At 41.1% G+C, this 18,190-nt stretch overlaps 1 protein-coding gene across 1 annotated transcript in view; it reads right to left on the bottom strand.

The window, feature by feature from the left end:
- Nucleotides 1-18,190, bottom strand: part of SYBU (syntabulin) — a 39,841-nt gene that overhangs the window by 9,624 nt on the left and 12,027 nt on the right. The window contains exon 3 of the mRNA XM_054631901.2: nt 16,519-16,716. Within this exon, the coding sequence (XP_054487876.2) occupies nt 16,519-16,716 (198 nt within the window). The remainder of the gene's footprint in view (nt 1-16,518; nt 16,717-18,190) is intronic.

Here is an 18,190-nt window from a genome sequence, read left to right as displayed (position 1 = left end):
ACATTTCTCAACCCCGCATTCCTATGTCCTAACTGGCCGTTAGGACTTGTTTAGCTCCAATAAGACACTTTTCTCTTAAAAGGACTCTTACCCCTTCCTGCAAAAGATGCTACACGTTGAGTCACCAGCTTCAGCAGTACGTCATTTGGAGTTCACCCATTCCTCCATTGCTATTCTTCCAGGCTGCAGCCATCAGTGTCCCAGCCCATGGAGCCAGCCCGGTGTCCATGCTGGGCAGCCCGTCCTCCTGCCTCCCCCGCCCGGCTGCGGGCTCCGAGCAGCACGCCCACGCTACGGGAGCAGAGCTCTGCACTGCTCTGTGCAATGGGAGGAACAGCACAGGGATGGCCAACCAAGTACCGTCACATTTTCCAGGGTTGCTCTTTGCCGGGAATGGGTATCTGAGAAGCAAGAGAGCAATCCTGCAGAGCCCAGAGTCCTTTACCGCTCGGTGGGCTGCGGCACCGACCTGAGAGCGCTCTGCGGGCAGCATCACGCTCTGTGCTGCCTTTTCGCCTCCTTGCTGCCCTGACAGCATCGCGACAGCCACTGGGCTGGGCTGACACCGAGGGAGGAGAAGGGAGCCCGTGCCAGCTGCGGGGCGGCCTGTGACGAGCCGTGCGGGCAGCGCCACCGGGCAGAGGCGCACAGGGGCCACGGTCCAGCAGCGTGCGGCATCCGCCACCACTGCTCGGGGAGCTCACGCTCTCCTGTCGCAGCACGGGAATCAACTGGGAGACTCTTCCGAATGTCTCAAGGGCGTTTCCCATGCTGCATCCGATGCAGTAAGAGATCTGGGGGAGGGACTGAGGAGCGGGAGAAGGAGCCGCCTGTGCGGGGGCCGCTCCGCCTGCAGCTGGCACGGCTGCTGCGTGTTTACCCCAGCGGCGCAGGGCGGCCACCGCGCCGCGCTCCGGGCGTGGCAAAGCCTCACCTTTAACGGCATCCTCTGCCCTGCCTCAGCCACGGCGCAAGGACAGCAGCGGTACCGCTCCCTCTTAAAGGGAGTGTCTTATCCCTTCCTGCAAAAGATGCTACACGTCGAGTCACCAGCTTCAGCAGTACGTCATTTGGAGTTCATATATATACATATACATATACATATACACATGTGGTCATGTTTGTGGAGTTAAAAGATACATTTTGTGCACCAGAAACGACCTAGGAAAGAAAACTACACTGTTCACATGCACTAAAAAATGTAAAAAAAACAAAAAAAAAAGCTGCAGAGAAGCAATGAAATCTTGCTTTGACATTTCAGGCTTTTCTTCAAATAACTCCCTTAAAAATGACATATCTTTATATGTATATCAGTCCTGAAGTAGGTTTTACATATAGCCAGTGAAACAGAGCTGTAAAAAAACCCAGTGCTGATGGAAACAGCTTGTCCTCAAATTGTAAAGCATTTAAATTTGCTGACCTTTCTTGCCTTCAAAAGCACTTTGTGATACAGCCAAGTGACCAAAATATGCACACATATTAACCACTTTGGTACTTGAGGAATAAGTGGCATGCTGTCTCTCTAGATAGCTTGATTTTGAGACCCCCCAGAACTTGGGCCTATGTGAAAAAATATCCAGCAAGGTCATTAAAAGCAGCTGGAAAAGTAGTGAGAATTCTGTTGTTTTGCCCACTAATGAAAGGACCAGTATTTTTAAGAGATTTGGTTCAATTTATCTTGAGAGCTTTAACTCCCAGCTACATCTCTAGCTCCAATATTTAACAGCATAAGCAGTATATTTCCAGGAAGCACTAATGCTGCTTTTATTTTTCTATTTAATATGGGGTTGTTCCTGCAAGATTTTGTACACCACAAATGACTGAGGAAAGAAAACCACACTGCTTACATGCACTGACAAATGTAAAAAAAATAAGCTGCAAAGAAGCAATGAAATTTTGCTTTAACTTTTCAAGCTTTTCTTCAGATAACACCCTTAAAAATGACCCATTTTGAAGTAAAGTCTCCTAGTGGGAAATGTGCTGAATTCAAAGTGTCAAGACCTTAGATGACAATGGGTTTTGGTTCCAGTCCCTGGCCTTTGACTTATTATTTATTTGACTTAGGATTATCGTATGGGAGACTCTTATTTTGGACTTAACTATTACATTTCTCACTGCACAGTAACTGGGTAAGAGCAGATGTAACCTTGAGAGCAAGGAACAGCTCACAGCTCTCCTCCATGTGGACTGCTGTAATCTTTGGGTGACAAAAGATGTTCTCATATGCTCTGCCTCTGCTGGTGTCACTCTCTCCACTATAATGAGAGGGGAGGAAGCTGAAGATGCCCAGTAGGTTGCACTGGTTCAGGAACTCTTAGGATTAGTGTAGATTTGGGCTCCTTTGGTCTAAAGAGAGCACTGGGCTTAGACCTTTTCCTCAAGCTCTAACTGCTCAGGTGTGACACAGCACAGAGGGGTAGCACTAGCACTGCCCATATTTCAGAGGAAGGAAACCTGCTGGATGCCTGCACTCACAGAGAAGGTCTGGCTGTGGTATGGAGCTTCACAGTGGATCCAAGGCATGCATGTGGGCACACCCAGGACTACAGGCAGGTGACTAAGTCTGGGACATGGGCACTTTTCCCTGGCATCTCCTGTGGGCATGTCTGGCATGCTCTCTGCTGTGAATCTTGGATTTTAGTACCTAATCACCCCTCTGGTTTTATACAAGGTTTAGTCATTGAACTCACATTTGTGAGTTGTGCTCCACAAATAAGGGCAAGAAACTGGGTACAGCAATGTCTGGCATCCTCAGTCCTAAGGCAACAGGCATCCCTTCCCTATCCCACTGCACTGGCCAGTGAATGAAACCATCACTCCCACTCCTGGCTGGACATCACCCAACTGCTCGACAGTGCTCCCTCAGCAGACAGGTCTGTGGTCACATTCCAGCTGAGTGCTTGGCCCAGTAACAGCTGGGACCTTGGGCAGCTGGCAGAGATGCATTGAGAGGGGATGTGGAGAAAAACTGGGTGTGGGTCTCCATAAATTGTTCAAATGTGTTGGGCAAGAAGATTTCCAGCTCAAAACCACACAGACTTTTGGGAAGGACTGCAACACAGATCCTGCTTCCCTGTGTTTGGATCAAAATGCAATTTTACAAGTGATTATTTATCTTGATTTCTGCTCATTTTTATTGCTTATTCTTTTTACTTTGAAAGAAGGATTGTTATCAAATAATTAATCTCATTAAGCAGTTTTCTGATCTAAGTACTATAGTTTTAGTAGTAATCTGAACCACACTAATGCAAATTATAAGCATTGCAGATCTCAACATGAATACATAATGTGACTTATGCATTCTGTGAAACCACAATCAATCAAGCTCTTCTCTCAAAACACAGTCACTACAAAATAATTACTGACATTGGCTGAGAGCCATCATGCATATTCTGCATATCACTATGATCTGGGCTTGTGTTTTTCTTAATTGTTTCTAATTCACTGATTTGTAGAGAAGCCAAAAGTGGATGTTGGAACAGACAAAGAGCATAATAAGTTGGAGGTTTTTGCTGCTTTATACATTTTTAAGGCTATTTTTCATACAGAAGTCAGCCTGACCTAAATTTTTTTTTTTTTTTGTGCTTCTGTATGGAACTTGAGCCATTCCTAACACCTTAAAAATTACTCCCACAGTTTCACTCTTCTGAGCCTGAAGTGACCTTTGTCAGGGGGAACATATGCTCATGGAGCAGAAGGAAACAGTCTGGGGAACTTATCTTCGTGTTCAAACAAAAAGGCTCTTTGTTATCAGAGACAGAAGGATGCTACTTTCCTACACCAACCTCAATACAAACATTGAGACTGGAGATTCAAAAAATACACTGGGAGTTTTATAACATAATGCTAAACTTGCATTTGACAGTTTCATAAATTATATCTTTAATCCACCAATGGACAAGTATATTTTATAAGCAACCATGCAATATCACCTCAGGGGATTTTTTATGTAGCGGGCAGTACTATTTGGTCTGTTTGAAGGGAAATGGATAGGCTGGTCAGAAGTATTTTTAGGAACTGGAAAATATCATCTTTGGCAGGGATAACCTAGCAGTACACAGAGAGGCAGCAAACTTCATCACAGACTGGGAAAAGATCCCAGCCCTCCCGTCACGTTGGTGGCAGAAGTTTAACAAAGGGCTTTCAGAGGCCCCTTCAACACATCTCCCAAATCTGCTTCCTGTGTGCAAGGAGGAGGGCACAGTGTATCTGTGAGTGCATGAAATTGCATGCAAAACCTGATTCAAGTGAAAGCTTCTGCAAAGTCACCCTTAATATAAGACATATGGTTTTCATTTCAATGTGCATAAAACATTTTAAATCAGTTTGACATGTTTTCAACAGGCAAGGGAAAAACACTGGAAGGAGAAACATATCTGGGGGGTAACTGATGAAACAACCCTGCAATTCCAGGATGAAAAGCAAAATTTGTTGTAAGCTAATACAATATTTATTGTAAAACACATGTTGAAATTATTACAAAAAACTAATGAAGTTCAAGTGCCATCTGTTGAAAAGAACAGCAAAACCTTACGCAATTGGTTGCATAAACTATATTTTTTACAGTAACAAATCCAAGGTAGGTCTGAGGCCAATGCATTTCAAGTTATTACTGCCATCATTTGCTGCTTTTTTTCACTCTTACTGTTAAGAAGCAAAAATGACAGACAAGCAGCCTGTGCTTTTTCAGCTTATTAATCCTTGCAGGTTTGTGGTCAAGCTGTATTCCACCAGCTCTAGCAAGCAGAACACAGCCTGCCCAGATTTCAAAACCCAACAGCCTCCTATTATTTACAGAATCTAAGAAAGGTGGAACACAGACCTGTAATGAAGTGCCTCAGCATGGAAGCAAGACAATGTAATACTAATAAAATATGAAACAAACCTGGCAGAATTTTCATTTCTTTAAAATATATTTTATGTAATGGTATATATAAAATACACTATTATAAAGCAGCTATTTTTCTATGCCACATTAAAGGCAGTACATTTCAGAGTCCTTGGGGAAGCCATGTGCACCTTGCAGTGTCTGGAGGATGAATGTACAAAACAAGGTTGGGGCTCCAGCTTCTGGGGGATTACGGCAGTTTTGGAACTGGTGCTGTCCTGAACTGCCATCTCAGCAGGTACCACCTCCCACCAGTCTCACTCAGCAAAGCTTCTCAGCTCTGCCAAACTCATTTCTGTGCATGCCTGGAAGCAGGTCAGCTTAAAAAGTAGTGAACGGTTTGGTGCCACTTTCAAAAGACCTGGGTGGGTGTTTCACATTACACACAAGTCAGGCTTCACACAAAACAAACCCAATGACAGCTCTTTTATGTTGTCTGCTTTTCTTGGGAAAGAAAGGCTCTACCTGGGACTTTTAGGGCCAGGCTTAGCTTTGAACTGGGAGGATGCTGCTCATGATATCCCAGTCACACCCCCAGGAACACAGCATCAAGCAATAAGAACTTGATAAAGATATGAGGGCCCATCCTTGCAGCTTATCACACCTTTCTCCAGCTCCTCCATAAAACCACCTAGTAGTCTGGAATGCCTGTCTTCATTAACTCCTGCTACATGGGTGAAATCCATACAGGCTGGAATTTCCCACAGCTCCCACCTCCATCAGAACACTCCACCCTGCACACAACACAGCTGAGAAAACTGTTCTCTGCAATCTAGAGTTTTAGCCAAGTTGGGAAACTTCTATCTAGTTGTTCTGGCTGCTGGGTTTTGTTTTATGAGTATTGTGGTTTCTTTACTGGAACAGGGACTGGACATGCATTTTTCCTTTCTCTTAGGCTCTTCCCAGGCTTAGAATTCTTTACTTCAAGGGACAGCAAAACAGAGTGAAGACATCTAAAGCATAGCTTCATTGGGATTTAGATATCTATGTACATAAAAACAAGTGAAATACCACTGCTTAAATAGGCCAGATGTTTAAAATGACACCACTATCTGCAAAGATCTGATAACTTGTTTATGCTTGACCTTCCTTTTCTGAGCCTAGTCACCACCCACTCACCAATGCCTTTATATGACAGTGAAATCAAGTAAGTGAAATTTGCATGACTAAAATAAAATTTGCATGACTAAAATAAAGACATTCCTTTAGTTTTCAATCCCTATGCGTAAATACAGATGAATAAACACAAGGAATGTATTGATTTATCCACTCAATACTGCTCAAAAGTACTTGAAATAATAACTCTGAGGGAAACAAATATTTTAGGTAGAAATTTGGTCACCAAAAAAAGAAGATCAGAGAACACTGATCTTTAAGTCAAACTGATCTTTCAGTCTTGATATTTAAGTCAAACATGGCCAGAAAAATGTAAAATCAGATTTTTCTACTTTCTGTTTGAAATGACACTTTAATTATGAAAACTAATAAATGCCTTTCTTCTTTTAAAAATGGGGTAAAACATAAAAAAAAATCCCAAAAAATTAAAAATATTTTAGACTGAATAAGGCCTTTGTTCAGTTTGAAACAAAGACTTTCTTTAATGTTTTGATTTGGCAGCAACCCCCAAATCAATTGTTTGCATAGCTCTGCTTTGAACATAGTAAGATGTCAGACAAAAAGCAATAGGGGATGAAAAAAAACCAGAAAAGGAAATAATCGATCAATTCCTGAGTAAACACTGCTCAGAAAACACTATAAATCCCACGATTCTCATTTAAAAAGCATTAATAACCTGGAGAAATTCCAAAAAAGGTCAACAATAATGATAACAGCATGACAGGGTACTGTTTATGAAGGGAGATTAAGGGAATTCAATTTGTTTATTCTAAGATAAAAATGCATCCTGGCAACACAGTTTATCAGGGGAGAGGGAATATAGCTAGAAAACTGTAAAGAAAACAATGTAACATCAACATAGGGTTCTGGCTGTGATGTATGTTATTTCCTGAAAAATTACTTGAAATAAAAACTCATGGTGAGTGGGAGTTGTGCATAGTAAAATGTATCTGGAGTAGGTTCAAAGTACTTTAACCAGGGAAAGTTAGGAAGCTATTTTAAACATTGGCATAAATAATACAGATTGTACTTTAAAAGCAGAGGACAAAAAAAAATTCCTAAGGGAAGATTCATAGTGGACTCTTTCTCATGCACAGTATTTCATTCTGTGAAGTGGGCTGAAACCCACAGAAAGCAAACACCAGGCACAGAAAACTCACTGCAGTAAATACACAAATTTCAAGGCATGTTCTGTGTTGACCTCACATACATTTTAAAACAAGTACTTAAGAGTGTGCAGTGTGTATAGCATCAGTTTCTCCTTTCTGCCTCAAATTCTGCTCTTGATTACCAGAGGAGAAAAAAACCCAAACAAGCCTGCTTGAATATACAAGAAGAATTTTATTGTTTTTACTAAAGATCACAGCTATTGCCATCTTCAATACCTACCTCTAAACCCCAGGGCCCTTCTTATGCCAGGCCTCAGCTGTCTTTTCCTGATGCAGGAGCACGTCCCTGCAAGCCCCAGGAGCCCTTCATTTCTATCAAAAGGCATTTGGGTCACTGCTGTATTGTGTGGCAGGGATGTCATCCTGTGCAGCATCCCAGGCAGTGCCTGCAGAAGAAGCCCCACACCCGGGTCCCCTCCTCCCTGTGAGCTGCACTCAGAGCAGTGGCTCTCTCATGGACCAAGGGCGAGGTTAAGCTGGAGCCGCGCGCATCCTCGGGCCATGCTCTGCCTGTGACAGTGGCTGTCCCACTTTGTGCGTGTCTGGAGCAGCAGCAGGACAATTAATGGGCCAGGGAGAGAGAGACAAAGGAGTTACCGTGTGCCTGCTGGGAGCTCAGCTCCGAACCCCCAGGAAAAGAGGAACTGAATGAAAGTGGAGCAGCTTCCCTGGGAGCAGCCACCCCGCATGCCCTCAGCCTGCCCGGTGGCTCTGCATTAGGGCACTCCTCTGCTTTGTGCTAAAGTCCATCCCCCAAAAGGCACACCAAGACATCGAAATCTAAGTTTATCTTCCATTTATGGAACTAAGCAACAAGGACATCCTTTTATTTATTTCTTTATTTTTTTGTAAGGAAGGAGGTTTGTAGTTGCAGATTTTTGCCCAAGGCCCTGAATTGCAGGAGGCCTGTGCCACCAGCCCAGAGCTGGGCAGGTCACTATGTAGAACAGGTGGGACTCAGGCTTTCAGCTTTTACTTGCCAATTTCTCCTTTACAACTTGCTGGCTTCTCTTTTGGAACCTCCATTTTTGTTGTGACATCTGGGCACTTGCTGCAGCCTGGGTATCTTCTGAACAAAGAAATATATTTTGAGAGGCCATGACCTACCCACTAAATGCCTATGTCTCTACTAAGCAACATCTAAAATAATGTTTTAGAAAGGGTTGGATTATAAAATTCATGACACAGAGGGTTTTAAAAGATGGTTTTTCTATGCCACTTTAACAGGAATTTGTAGATCTGTGTTAAATACTATGAAACACTTTGAAGTTGAAGCCCTACTTGTAGCTTCTATTTTGCTTATTCATGTTTATAAGAAATGTTTGGGTATTTGAACATTTTCTTCCTCAGCAATTCAAGCAAATTTGTTTAAATTAAAAGTTTAAACCTAAAATACATATAAATCTAAACTAAAACCCTACTGCTATGCTAATAATTTTTACCTACCTTTCTAAACATGTTTTGCTTAAAATATTTAGATTCTGGTTATATTCCAGTATTATTTTTCAGAAGCTACGGAGCACTTATTTCACTTCAGTGTATTTAGCTAGCTTTAGGACTTTAGTTTAGTCCTAAAAAGATTTAATTTCTGTGAATCCATAGTGCAAAATGAGATTCAGAATCTCCCTTTGCAATGCTAGGCAGCTTGGGCAGCAGTCTTCACAAAATGGGCAAATGGAGAGTGCCTAAACTTACCAGGGATGAATGGAAGAGGAAAAAGCATCTAATTAGAGCTACTTGAAGGTCCATGTGTGCTCTTCAAGCACAAACCTTCTTCCACTACTGAATGCCTAAGCACTTCCCTTTCCATTAAAAAAAGAAAGAAGCCAAAAAAGAGAAAGAAAAGCCACAGAATCTGTGTCTGACTTCAATAAGGGCCAACAGCAGAGGTTTCAGAGGCCTGATGAGGACACAGGAGAGGCAGGTAGGATTCATCTGACTAAACGTGGAAGTCTTCTGCATCTGAGCCAACCTTGGTCCCATTCTCAGTCAACATTACAAGTGAATCCTCAAGTAAATGCCTTAATATTTGGTTAGAAAGATCACACACCAAATACAGCGGATTCATTTGTTCTATCTGCTTTAAAACAAAACAGAACCTTAGTGCACTCATGCAGGCAAAGATAATTAATCCCTACACTACAGATTGGGAATTGAGGTCAGATAAATTAGGGGCCATCTCTGCTCTATTCATCTTGGATGAAGACCATGAATTCACATGTCCCTCACCTCCAAAACAGCTCCCGTAACCCCTAGAAAGGAAATGGCAGGTTCACCTGTTACAGCTGTTTTGTGTCCCTTGATCAATGGAACCAGTCACTAGGACCAGAGTCTGTCAGATCCCATGTGCTACTGAAGGCTGTCTAAGGAGGCAATCAGAGTCCAGCTTCACTTCCTCTGAATCACAAAAGGCGAGGGATTTATGCCAGACAGAGGAGCTCCAACCAAGAGGATCTGCTGGCTGTGCTGGGTCTAGAACTAGAAGGCAATATTCAAAGGGGCCACAAGAATCCGGACATCCTGGCATTTGTGGGGGAGGCTGGGCTTTGCAAATGCCAGACCCTCAGCAGTATCACCCCCACCACCATCCCCCAAACCTCACAGGCTGGCCACCTTCCAGCCCTTACTGACTGCTACAACCACCAAACTTCTGCAGGGTGATGTCCCTCTGGCCTCAACTCCACAGCACAAGCTCTGGGGAAGGCATGGGCTGGAACCCAGACACGGTGTCCTCACTCCTGGAGGGTGAGATGTGCTCCTCTGGGACCCATGGAATGGAGGCCTTAGTAACTGCCTGTGCTGGCAAGTGAGGCAAGCAAATCTGCACTGCTCCATAGCAACAGACATGAAATTAAAGCAGTAAAATATGCAGGAGGACTCATCTCACAGAATTACTATCCAGAAACTTTTTTTTTTTATTTAGAATATCAGCAGTAGCTATTTTGCAGCTATTTTGTGTGGCAAAATGAAAGGTAAAGGGAAAGAAGAAAAGCAAAAGTAATTGAGGAAAATGAATAGGGTCAAAAACTGCCTCAACTATATTTGCTGGATTCTGTATTAGAAAAGGTCTCAGAAATTTCAGTGTCACAAATGAAATTATGAAATACACATAGTAGAAAGGGAGAAGACTGACTGAAACTGTACAGGAAACAAATGATGCATACGGTTGGATTTGAATGTCAGCATGGTTATAATGGCTGCTATGAGGTGTGGGATAGAAGGGAAGCATTCAAAGCATGTGCTTACATCTGAGAAAGATGCTTCCTCCCTTTTTATTGCCAAGGTGATGTTTTAAAAAACAGATCAAAAGCCTTCCAGAAGCACAAGTATTTGACCACTGTGTATCTGCTCTTTGCCAAATATCAAGTGGCTTAAAGATATAATGCTCAAGTTAAAGCCCTCCTTATCTGGTTTAAGTTACTCGGGGAACCTGGGCTTTTGCTCTTTCTCTTTTCACTTGCAACCTCCTCTGTACTTGTTAGAGAATCTATGCTCTACACTTATCAATAAACACTGTCAGATCAAGAGATTACTTGTTATTAATTCAGGTAATTTAAGAGAAGAACTAATGGTCAGTCATAGGCAAGAAATTCCATGATTTGGTATCAACTCAATTCACTTTTTTTGTTCTACGACCAATTATTTAAAGTACACTGAACCTGGAGTAGCCCATTTCCTAATTTCAGCATTCTTATGCATGTGACACCAGCCACATCTAAGTAATTGGATATTACTAGGAATGGAAGCATGAGTTTCCCAATTTCACCACTCAAGTATGGTTATCATTGGTTGCAGGACAGGAACATGGTGTTCACTGATTAAATACTGCATTTGTAACTGGGTTAAATGTTCTTTGCCATACCCTTGTTCTAAATTACCCCTCCCACAAGAAAAGGGGCAGTCTTGGAATGTGGGTTATGAGGTGCAGTTAAGTAAGTTACAGCAAAAAGACAGACACCAGTCTTCTTACTGCTCTTACCTTTGTGGGATGGAATTAAGAATGCCCATTTGTTTTAAGGATCAGTCAAGGCACTTTTCTATCTCAAAACAGATTTTCCATTGGTTTTGGTGTGGGTTTTTTTTCAAACAATCAAACACTGTGACTTTGTGTTAGAATACACAGTACACCATCAGCATTTTAAGAAGTGTTTCAACATAATAGGTAGATGTCCTAGCAAATAGTTAAAGAGATTCATGCATTTCTTTGTCTGCCATAGGAATTGTTCAAGTTAGCACATTCTGTAACTTGGATTTTGTATTCTGTACTGCTGCTCCTGAATAACAGGGACAACAGATCTATTATTTTCCAACCGCTTGCAGAGATTTGGTACAGAGAAAAAAGGAAAGTCATGCAAATACCAGATACAATGTTCTTGAATAAATGTGCTGGTACAACATGTCTTTCTAATGTTTTATCAAACTTTCCAAGATAAAACAAAGTCCTATCATTGCAAAATGATGCACTCACAAGGAAGCTCTTGACAGTGAAATAAATTTCCAGAATTACCTGTAAGACAATCCTCTCACAGAACTTACACACCAACTCATGTTTTTCAAGTGAAGCATATACACAAACATACATCAGAGTCAGACATTGCTATTCCCCGCACTGTCAGACTGAAATGAGGGAATGAGTTGACAAAAGACCTGTAAAACAATACAGCCAGATGTCAGGAATATAACCTAAATCAAAATAATGTTTTGTGTTTAAAGTAACCAAAGTGACTGCCTTTAGAATACAGACAGATATGGAGGTAAAGCAGCAATATGGATTAATTTATTTGCTAATTTTATACTAATGGATTAACTAGTCACTACTCCTTGCTTTCACAGGGGACTCCCAGAAATAAGTTCTTGGACATATAGTGTCCTGGGAATCTAATCCTCACACGTCAGACAATTAAAAAAAGAATTAAAAAACCCCAAAACTTCAGGAAAAGCATTATGTTTTAACAGCTAGACATTGTTAACACATAAAACATGTTCTGCAGCTAACATTTGCATTTCTTCTCTGATCTGTTTGGCTTATTTAAGTTCTAATCTTAATATTTCCAGTTGTCTAGGGTAATTTTCCTTGCCTCCCTTTTGATCACTATCAGCTCCAACACTGACTAAAAAGCACCTGCACCTATTGAATACTCACAACCAAGTAAGGGCAATACATTCTGCTCCACCAGTCTCTCCTAAAAGTCCTAATTGTCCTAAAGCCTTCAAAGATTAATCTGTTCAGACTGGGACACCTTATCCCAAGGCTCATTTATGGTGGCTTAATAAATTCACCGGGAAAAAGTAGGAAACACATGTTGAATACAAGATTACTTACTTTGCCTTGTACTTACTATTTGTTAAATAACATTTTTAGTTGAATAGTGATTGTTAAAAGATGGTATTTTTTTTCAATATATCTGCTTTTTTATGAACTTAAGTGGCCAAGCAAGGGCAGGAAAAACACAAATTGTGCCTTGCAACTACTTAACCATAGATCTGGCTGAAGCACTATATAAAGGACAAAAAAAAAGGTCCAGCAACACAGGATTAGAAAATCGCAGGGAGATAAAAGGGACCTTCTGAAGCCACCCAGCCCAATTCCCCACTCAAGCAAGTCTAGCTGGAACAGGCTGTCCAGGACCATATCCAGCTGAGTTTTGACTATATCAGTGGATGGAGACTCCACAGCTTCTCCAGGCAATGTGTGCCAGTGTCTGACCACAGACAAAGAAAGTGTTTTCTTGTGTCCAGATGGAATTTCATGTTTTTCAATTTGTGCTCATTGCCTATTGTCCAACAAATGTAGGTGCTCTGTGTAGTGGAAGCCTCTGAGATTTTCCCATTAATCTGAACAGGAAAAAGTTTTAATGTCCAAATTCCCAGTGATGACCCTTCTTGAAATATAAACAGTTCAATGACACTGAAATCCAAAATATTTCTATTTTAGCCAGATTCAGTAATAAATGGCCAGATGTTTGATTAGCAGTGAAAAAACCAAACCCTTTTTGCATAGTCCTCTGCTACCTGGAATACTTATTATTGTACCAAGATGTGAATGACAGACAGCCAGTCTTTACAAGGGCTCCTTTTGTGCCATAGAGTTTACACATGTATTCTGCAGGATTCTGAAGGTGCTAAAAGGTCTGGGACATCCTTAATATTTTTTTCTTAGTTTGTAATAATTTCATGTGAAATTTCAGCAATTTCATGGGTTCTAAGAAACAGCAAACAGCTCCAACAGCAAACATTCATTCAGTAAACTGTCCCAAGTGTGCCTGTAACACCAAAAGCAAGAAGACCCAAACTTTACAGAAGTGCTGAACACAGCTGAACAAAAGCCCTTCTCAAATTCTGATGCTCACAGAGATTTAAATGTATGTCTGTGTTAGTTTAAACATGCAAGACTTAAAAGTTATTGACACAACTTCTGCTAAAGATTCTTTTCTTTATCCATGTGTTTGAAAGAGGAAGATTGTGAATCCTTTCACTAAGCGTTCTAATGGAAGTCGAAAAAGCAGATGAGAAAGACTCTCAAAGGAAGCAAAACAATTCCCACAGCTCTCAACAGGATGTGGACATAAACTACAGGAATTCAGGAGGGATCTTTCTAGCAGGACTACACAAGAATGTGAGCATGTAGAAGTGCTTATGGTTCTGTTTATTCAATTACAAAAAGTGTAGGATTCAGTACAGCATCTTGATAGAAAACTAAGACCAATGTTAATTAAGTCTTTTTGTGCCTTTTTGTGAAGATATTTTCTGCAACACATTTTGTATTGCTTTTAATATTATGTAAATGAATCACATCTAAAAGAAGGACTAACTTCTAAAATCCAGAAATTAAAAGGCTTGTAGCTATCTCTGAGAGTGGATGTTCTATTATTTTCCTTAATGTTCCTGTTCTCTCCACCCCTCTCTGGGAAAGCAGGCACAAGTTTTAAGCCAAATTCACTTCTACACTGCTGTGATTCGGATTTAATGCACAATATAAACCATTTCCATCTCTCTCAAATGAATAATTTCTCCATTATTATAAATATTTTATAGGTTTAGCAAGAGCACTTCAGGATTATATATGGTTCTCTATGCAAACTACATAAAATATGAATGATAGCCTAATCTATTTTGTTAACACTTGAAGAGGTGAAGATGGCTTAGACTCACATAACAAGGCCTTAGGCTGTTTGAGAGGAAGGAAAGGCTATGTGTATTTTGCATTCTGAAGTACAGAAAAGAAAGATGAAGTGATGTTACTAGAGAAGCAGAAAAGTATCAGAGCTTGGGAACAGTGCAAAAACATCCCATGGTTCATTCTCAGTGCTATCCCTTTCTGACATTTCCTGAATTATCTAAATATTTGTCTAAGTGTTTCGTCTGAGATTCAGCATGGTCCAAGAAAACAATACTGGAAGCAGACAGATTTCAGCAAAATGACAGGAATTTTGAAGGTCCATAGTGATGGATGTACTTGTGTAAAAAATGTAGTACAAGACATGGTAAAAAACAGTGGTAGGCTAGATTTTTGTCTCTCATATATGACTCCTGCTATGTGGTCATTGTCACAAGCCATTTCAGAATAATATGAAGTACATATAATCTCTATAAATCAAGAAGGGCTTTTGGTAAAGAGAAAATTACACACAATTGCTTTCATATATGACAAGGACATGTTGCTGTTATTCTCCTCCAAATCCCACTTCCCTTCTACTGATTCCTGGTTACTCTCTGTGTGTTTTGCTACATGGTGATGCCTCCTCTTTTGCACAATGGCTACATCTTCTTAACTGAGTCACCAGAAATTTATGTGCAAGTAGGTCATGAGGAAGAGACTGGATCCACCTGAAGCTATGGAATGAGATAGCAATGGAAGAAAATCACATTAACCCCGGTGGCCAACACTGAGGAAAATGAACCACAGCTGTCCCCTGGCATCTGTGTCTGACATGTGCCACTTGAGTCAGCTCTAACACTATGACATGATTTTGAACAGCTTTTCACAAAAAAATTGTGAGATATTTGCCAGGAGGAACTTAGAAGTACTCTGTAAAACAGACCTGGTTGCTGAATATTGCAAAAGGCTAATAACTTCATATGATAAGGCAATTAAAGTGTAAAACTGAAAACAGTGAATTAATTTATTGAAAAAGGTGCATAACTGTTCTCCATGAGTATAGGACTCTTCATTAGAAAAAAACTTTTGCATTAATTATTCACATTTTGCTAAGCGACATTCACATTCACAAACAAAATGGTTGTGGTAGCCACAGCTGCAGATTTGACTGTCATGTACCACATTCACTGCAAACCTTGTAAAAAATACTACCTATCACCCATTATGCACAGCAGTGGGAGACTGAGAACACTCAAGTAACATGGTGCTAAGAAATGAGCCAAATAACTTGCAGGGATAGTGGCAAAACAGGTTTAATCAACCTTTCCAATGACCAAGCCAGTGAAGAGATTTTACAACAGATTTTCCACTGTTTCTGGATTAAACATGGTGCTGGCAAATCTGAGCTGGTTTTTCATGGAAGTATCTAAATTGCTTCCAGAGATAAAATGACTCTGGAAACAATATAGCCAGGAGGTACCTGAGCTCATAAACCATGTCAGTTCTGCCACTGGCTATGTACAGGGCCAACTCTGTCTCCATGATTAATTAAACAGCAGCACAAATATCCTGACCATTGTAATCAAGAGCTGCCTGTAACATGAATCAAATGATATAAAATATTTTATATCAACTCACTAAAATTACAGGAACCATTGGCACGTCTGAGTATTTGGTCTTGGATTTTGTGACAAGCAGGGGGTGATTTAGCTGGGGGTCTGAGGTGGCCCATTAGCCCAAAGCACTGGGAGATACACTCTTGATTCAGCCATTGCAGTACAGGTCCAAATCTGCCCCACTCCCACACACAGGCTGCCTGTTAGCCAGCTTGTATCCCCAGGGCTGTCAGAGCCTGGCAGCACAAAGTTTAGGCAGGATCCAACAGTAAATTTAAGGACATCACAAGACTTTTTTCTTATATTAAGAGTAATTTCTCTTTGGGCACTGAAATATGTGTGCAGTTACTATGAAGCAGAACAAAATCCATTTCAGCTATTTGATATCACCATCGAGCCTCATAAAAAAAGAGAAGATGTCAGTTGATTATATTTCCATGAACAGGACAATAACAATAGTGTTTTCATATATTTCAGGTGTCTCCACAGAAAGAAGGCACCTATTTTATTTACTATCAGCATTAGTGATATGCCAGGTGGCACAACACAGGTGTCTATGTATGTAGACACCTGTAAATATACCAGTCAATTGGAAAGTGTAACTAAGGAAATGAAAGGAATTATACTCACCGGGCTTCACAAGGCTTGTCTTTGTCTCCTTCTTGTATCGAGCCAGCTGCGTATTTCCTTCACTCATTGACCCTGGACTGAATTTCTTCCTGGAAAAGTCTCCATCACTACCAGTGCAAAAACTGATTGGACTGTTTCCAGCATCAGAAGGAGTCTTAACTGGAGATACTGACTGGCTACTGGGACAGCCAGTGTCATCTGAAGAGAAAAGATAAAACATCAACATTTCTAACTAATAAGTATATGAATGTTAGCAGAATAAAATGAAGAGTGTTAGTAGAATAAAAGAAAGAGTGTTTGAACTACAACTCTTTACAGTAAGTGATATGTACAACCTTGGCTGAAGCCTGGTGAGAAGCTATTTGTTTCATGCATTTTGTGAAGAAATCTTGAATACCTTATGGCAAGCTAAAAGGCAAATACTCGCTGTACTCGGTCTGAAAAAATACAAAATCAGAGGCTACATAATGAAAATTCCTATCTAAGACAAATTCCTTTAGCAAGGTTAAGGAATATTGCAGCATGAAGTTACACATGAGACACAAATGTGTGTCTCATGTGTAACTTCATGTGGTGCACACTGGCTGCAGAGCAAGCATGGGCCACATGCTCTCCTTCAAGAAATGCTCCCATATCTGAACAACAAGACAAAAACCTACAGCCCACATGCATGAAGTCAGGAATTTCACGTAACTGGAATTAATACAGGTTCCTCAAAATTGTCTTTCATTTAAAAGCAATCATGATCATAGAACTCTTCCATTCTTGACAAGTGGCTGTCAGGTACCTGGTTTAGAAGAGAGTGGGTCATACACAGATTGCTTTTATTTAAAGCTGAATTCCTCTGAGGGCACACCAGCACTCCAGGGCATCAACAAGCCACCCTGGGAACAGACCCAGGTTCCTGACCTCCAGGGATACAAACACTCCAGCCCTTCACAACTGACTGCCAAGTAAGCAGCCTGACTTTGAATGAAATCCACGTATCAAACTACAACTTCATCTAATCATGTTCCATGTAATCTGGAGTAACTGCAGTTCCCCTAAAAGTCATGGTGGTTTAACTGATACACAACAAAATCAAACCCGCTACCCCGACTCTCCTGGGGAAATCTAATTGTTCTTTCCCAAGACAAAATGAAAGCTGCCATCTGAATTATGCCATTGCACTCTTCTCCTGATGCATTATCTTTAGGTAACATGAAACCCAAAGAAGTACCTGCAACTGAGCCAAATAATTTGCATGACTGTTTTGCACTTACCTCTTCCACCCTGTTCATAAGTCAAGAGTCATTGAGTCATTTTGTACTGAGCTTTGCATGGGCATATTGATTTAAAAGTCAATGCATGACTGCATGTTTATGAGACAGAAGGGACACCCCATATCTAACACCTTTCTGCCTACCTCCCCTCAGCAGGAAAGAACAGCTTTTGCTTTTTTAAATTATTGCTCCCTCAATACAGTAGAAAAACTTCTTTCATGTGATCCAGTCTTCCTTCATGCCTGGGCAGTTTTTCTATCCTCATTCATCTGTTCCAAGGTTCTGCTTCTCATTTTAACATGTCCTGCCTTCAGTCCTGAGCAAGGTACCCACAGCTGCCGACTGTCCAGAGCAAGCTGTGTGCATTAGGCTGCAAGAGCAGCCCACAGCCTGAGGTGTTGCATCCCAGG

Source organism: Agelaius phoeniceus, chromosome 1 (genome assembly GCF_051311805.1).
Source record: "Agelaius phoeniceus isolate bAgePho1 chromosome 1, bAgePho1.hap1, whole genome shotgun sequence".
Lineage (NCBI taxonomy): Eukaryota > Metazoa > Chordata > Aves > Passeriformes > Icteridae > Agelaius > Agelaius phoeniceus.
Note: the sequence above shows the minus strand (reverse complement) of the source record. Positions and strands in the feature narration are given on the sequence as shown.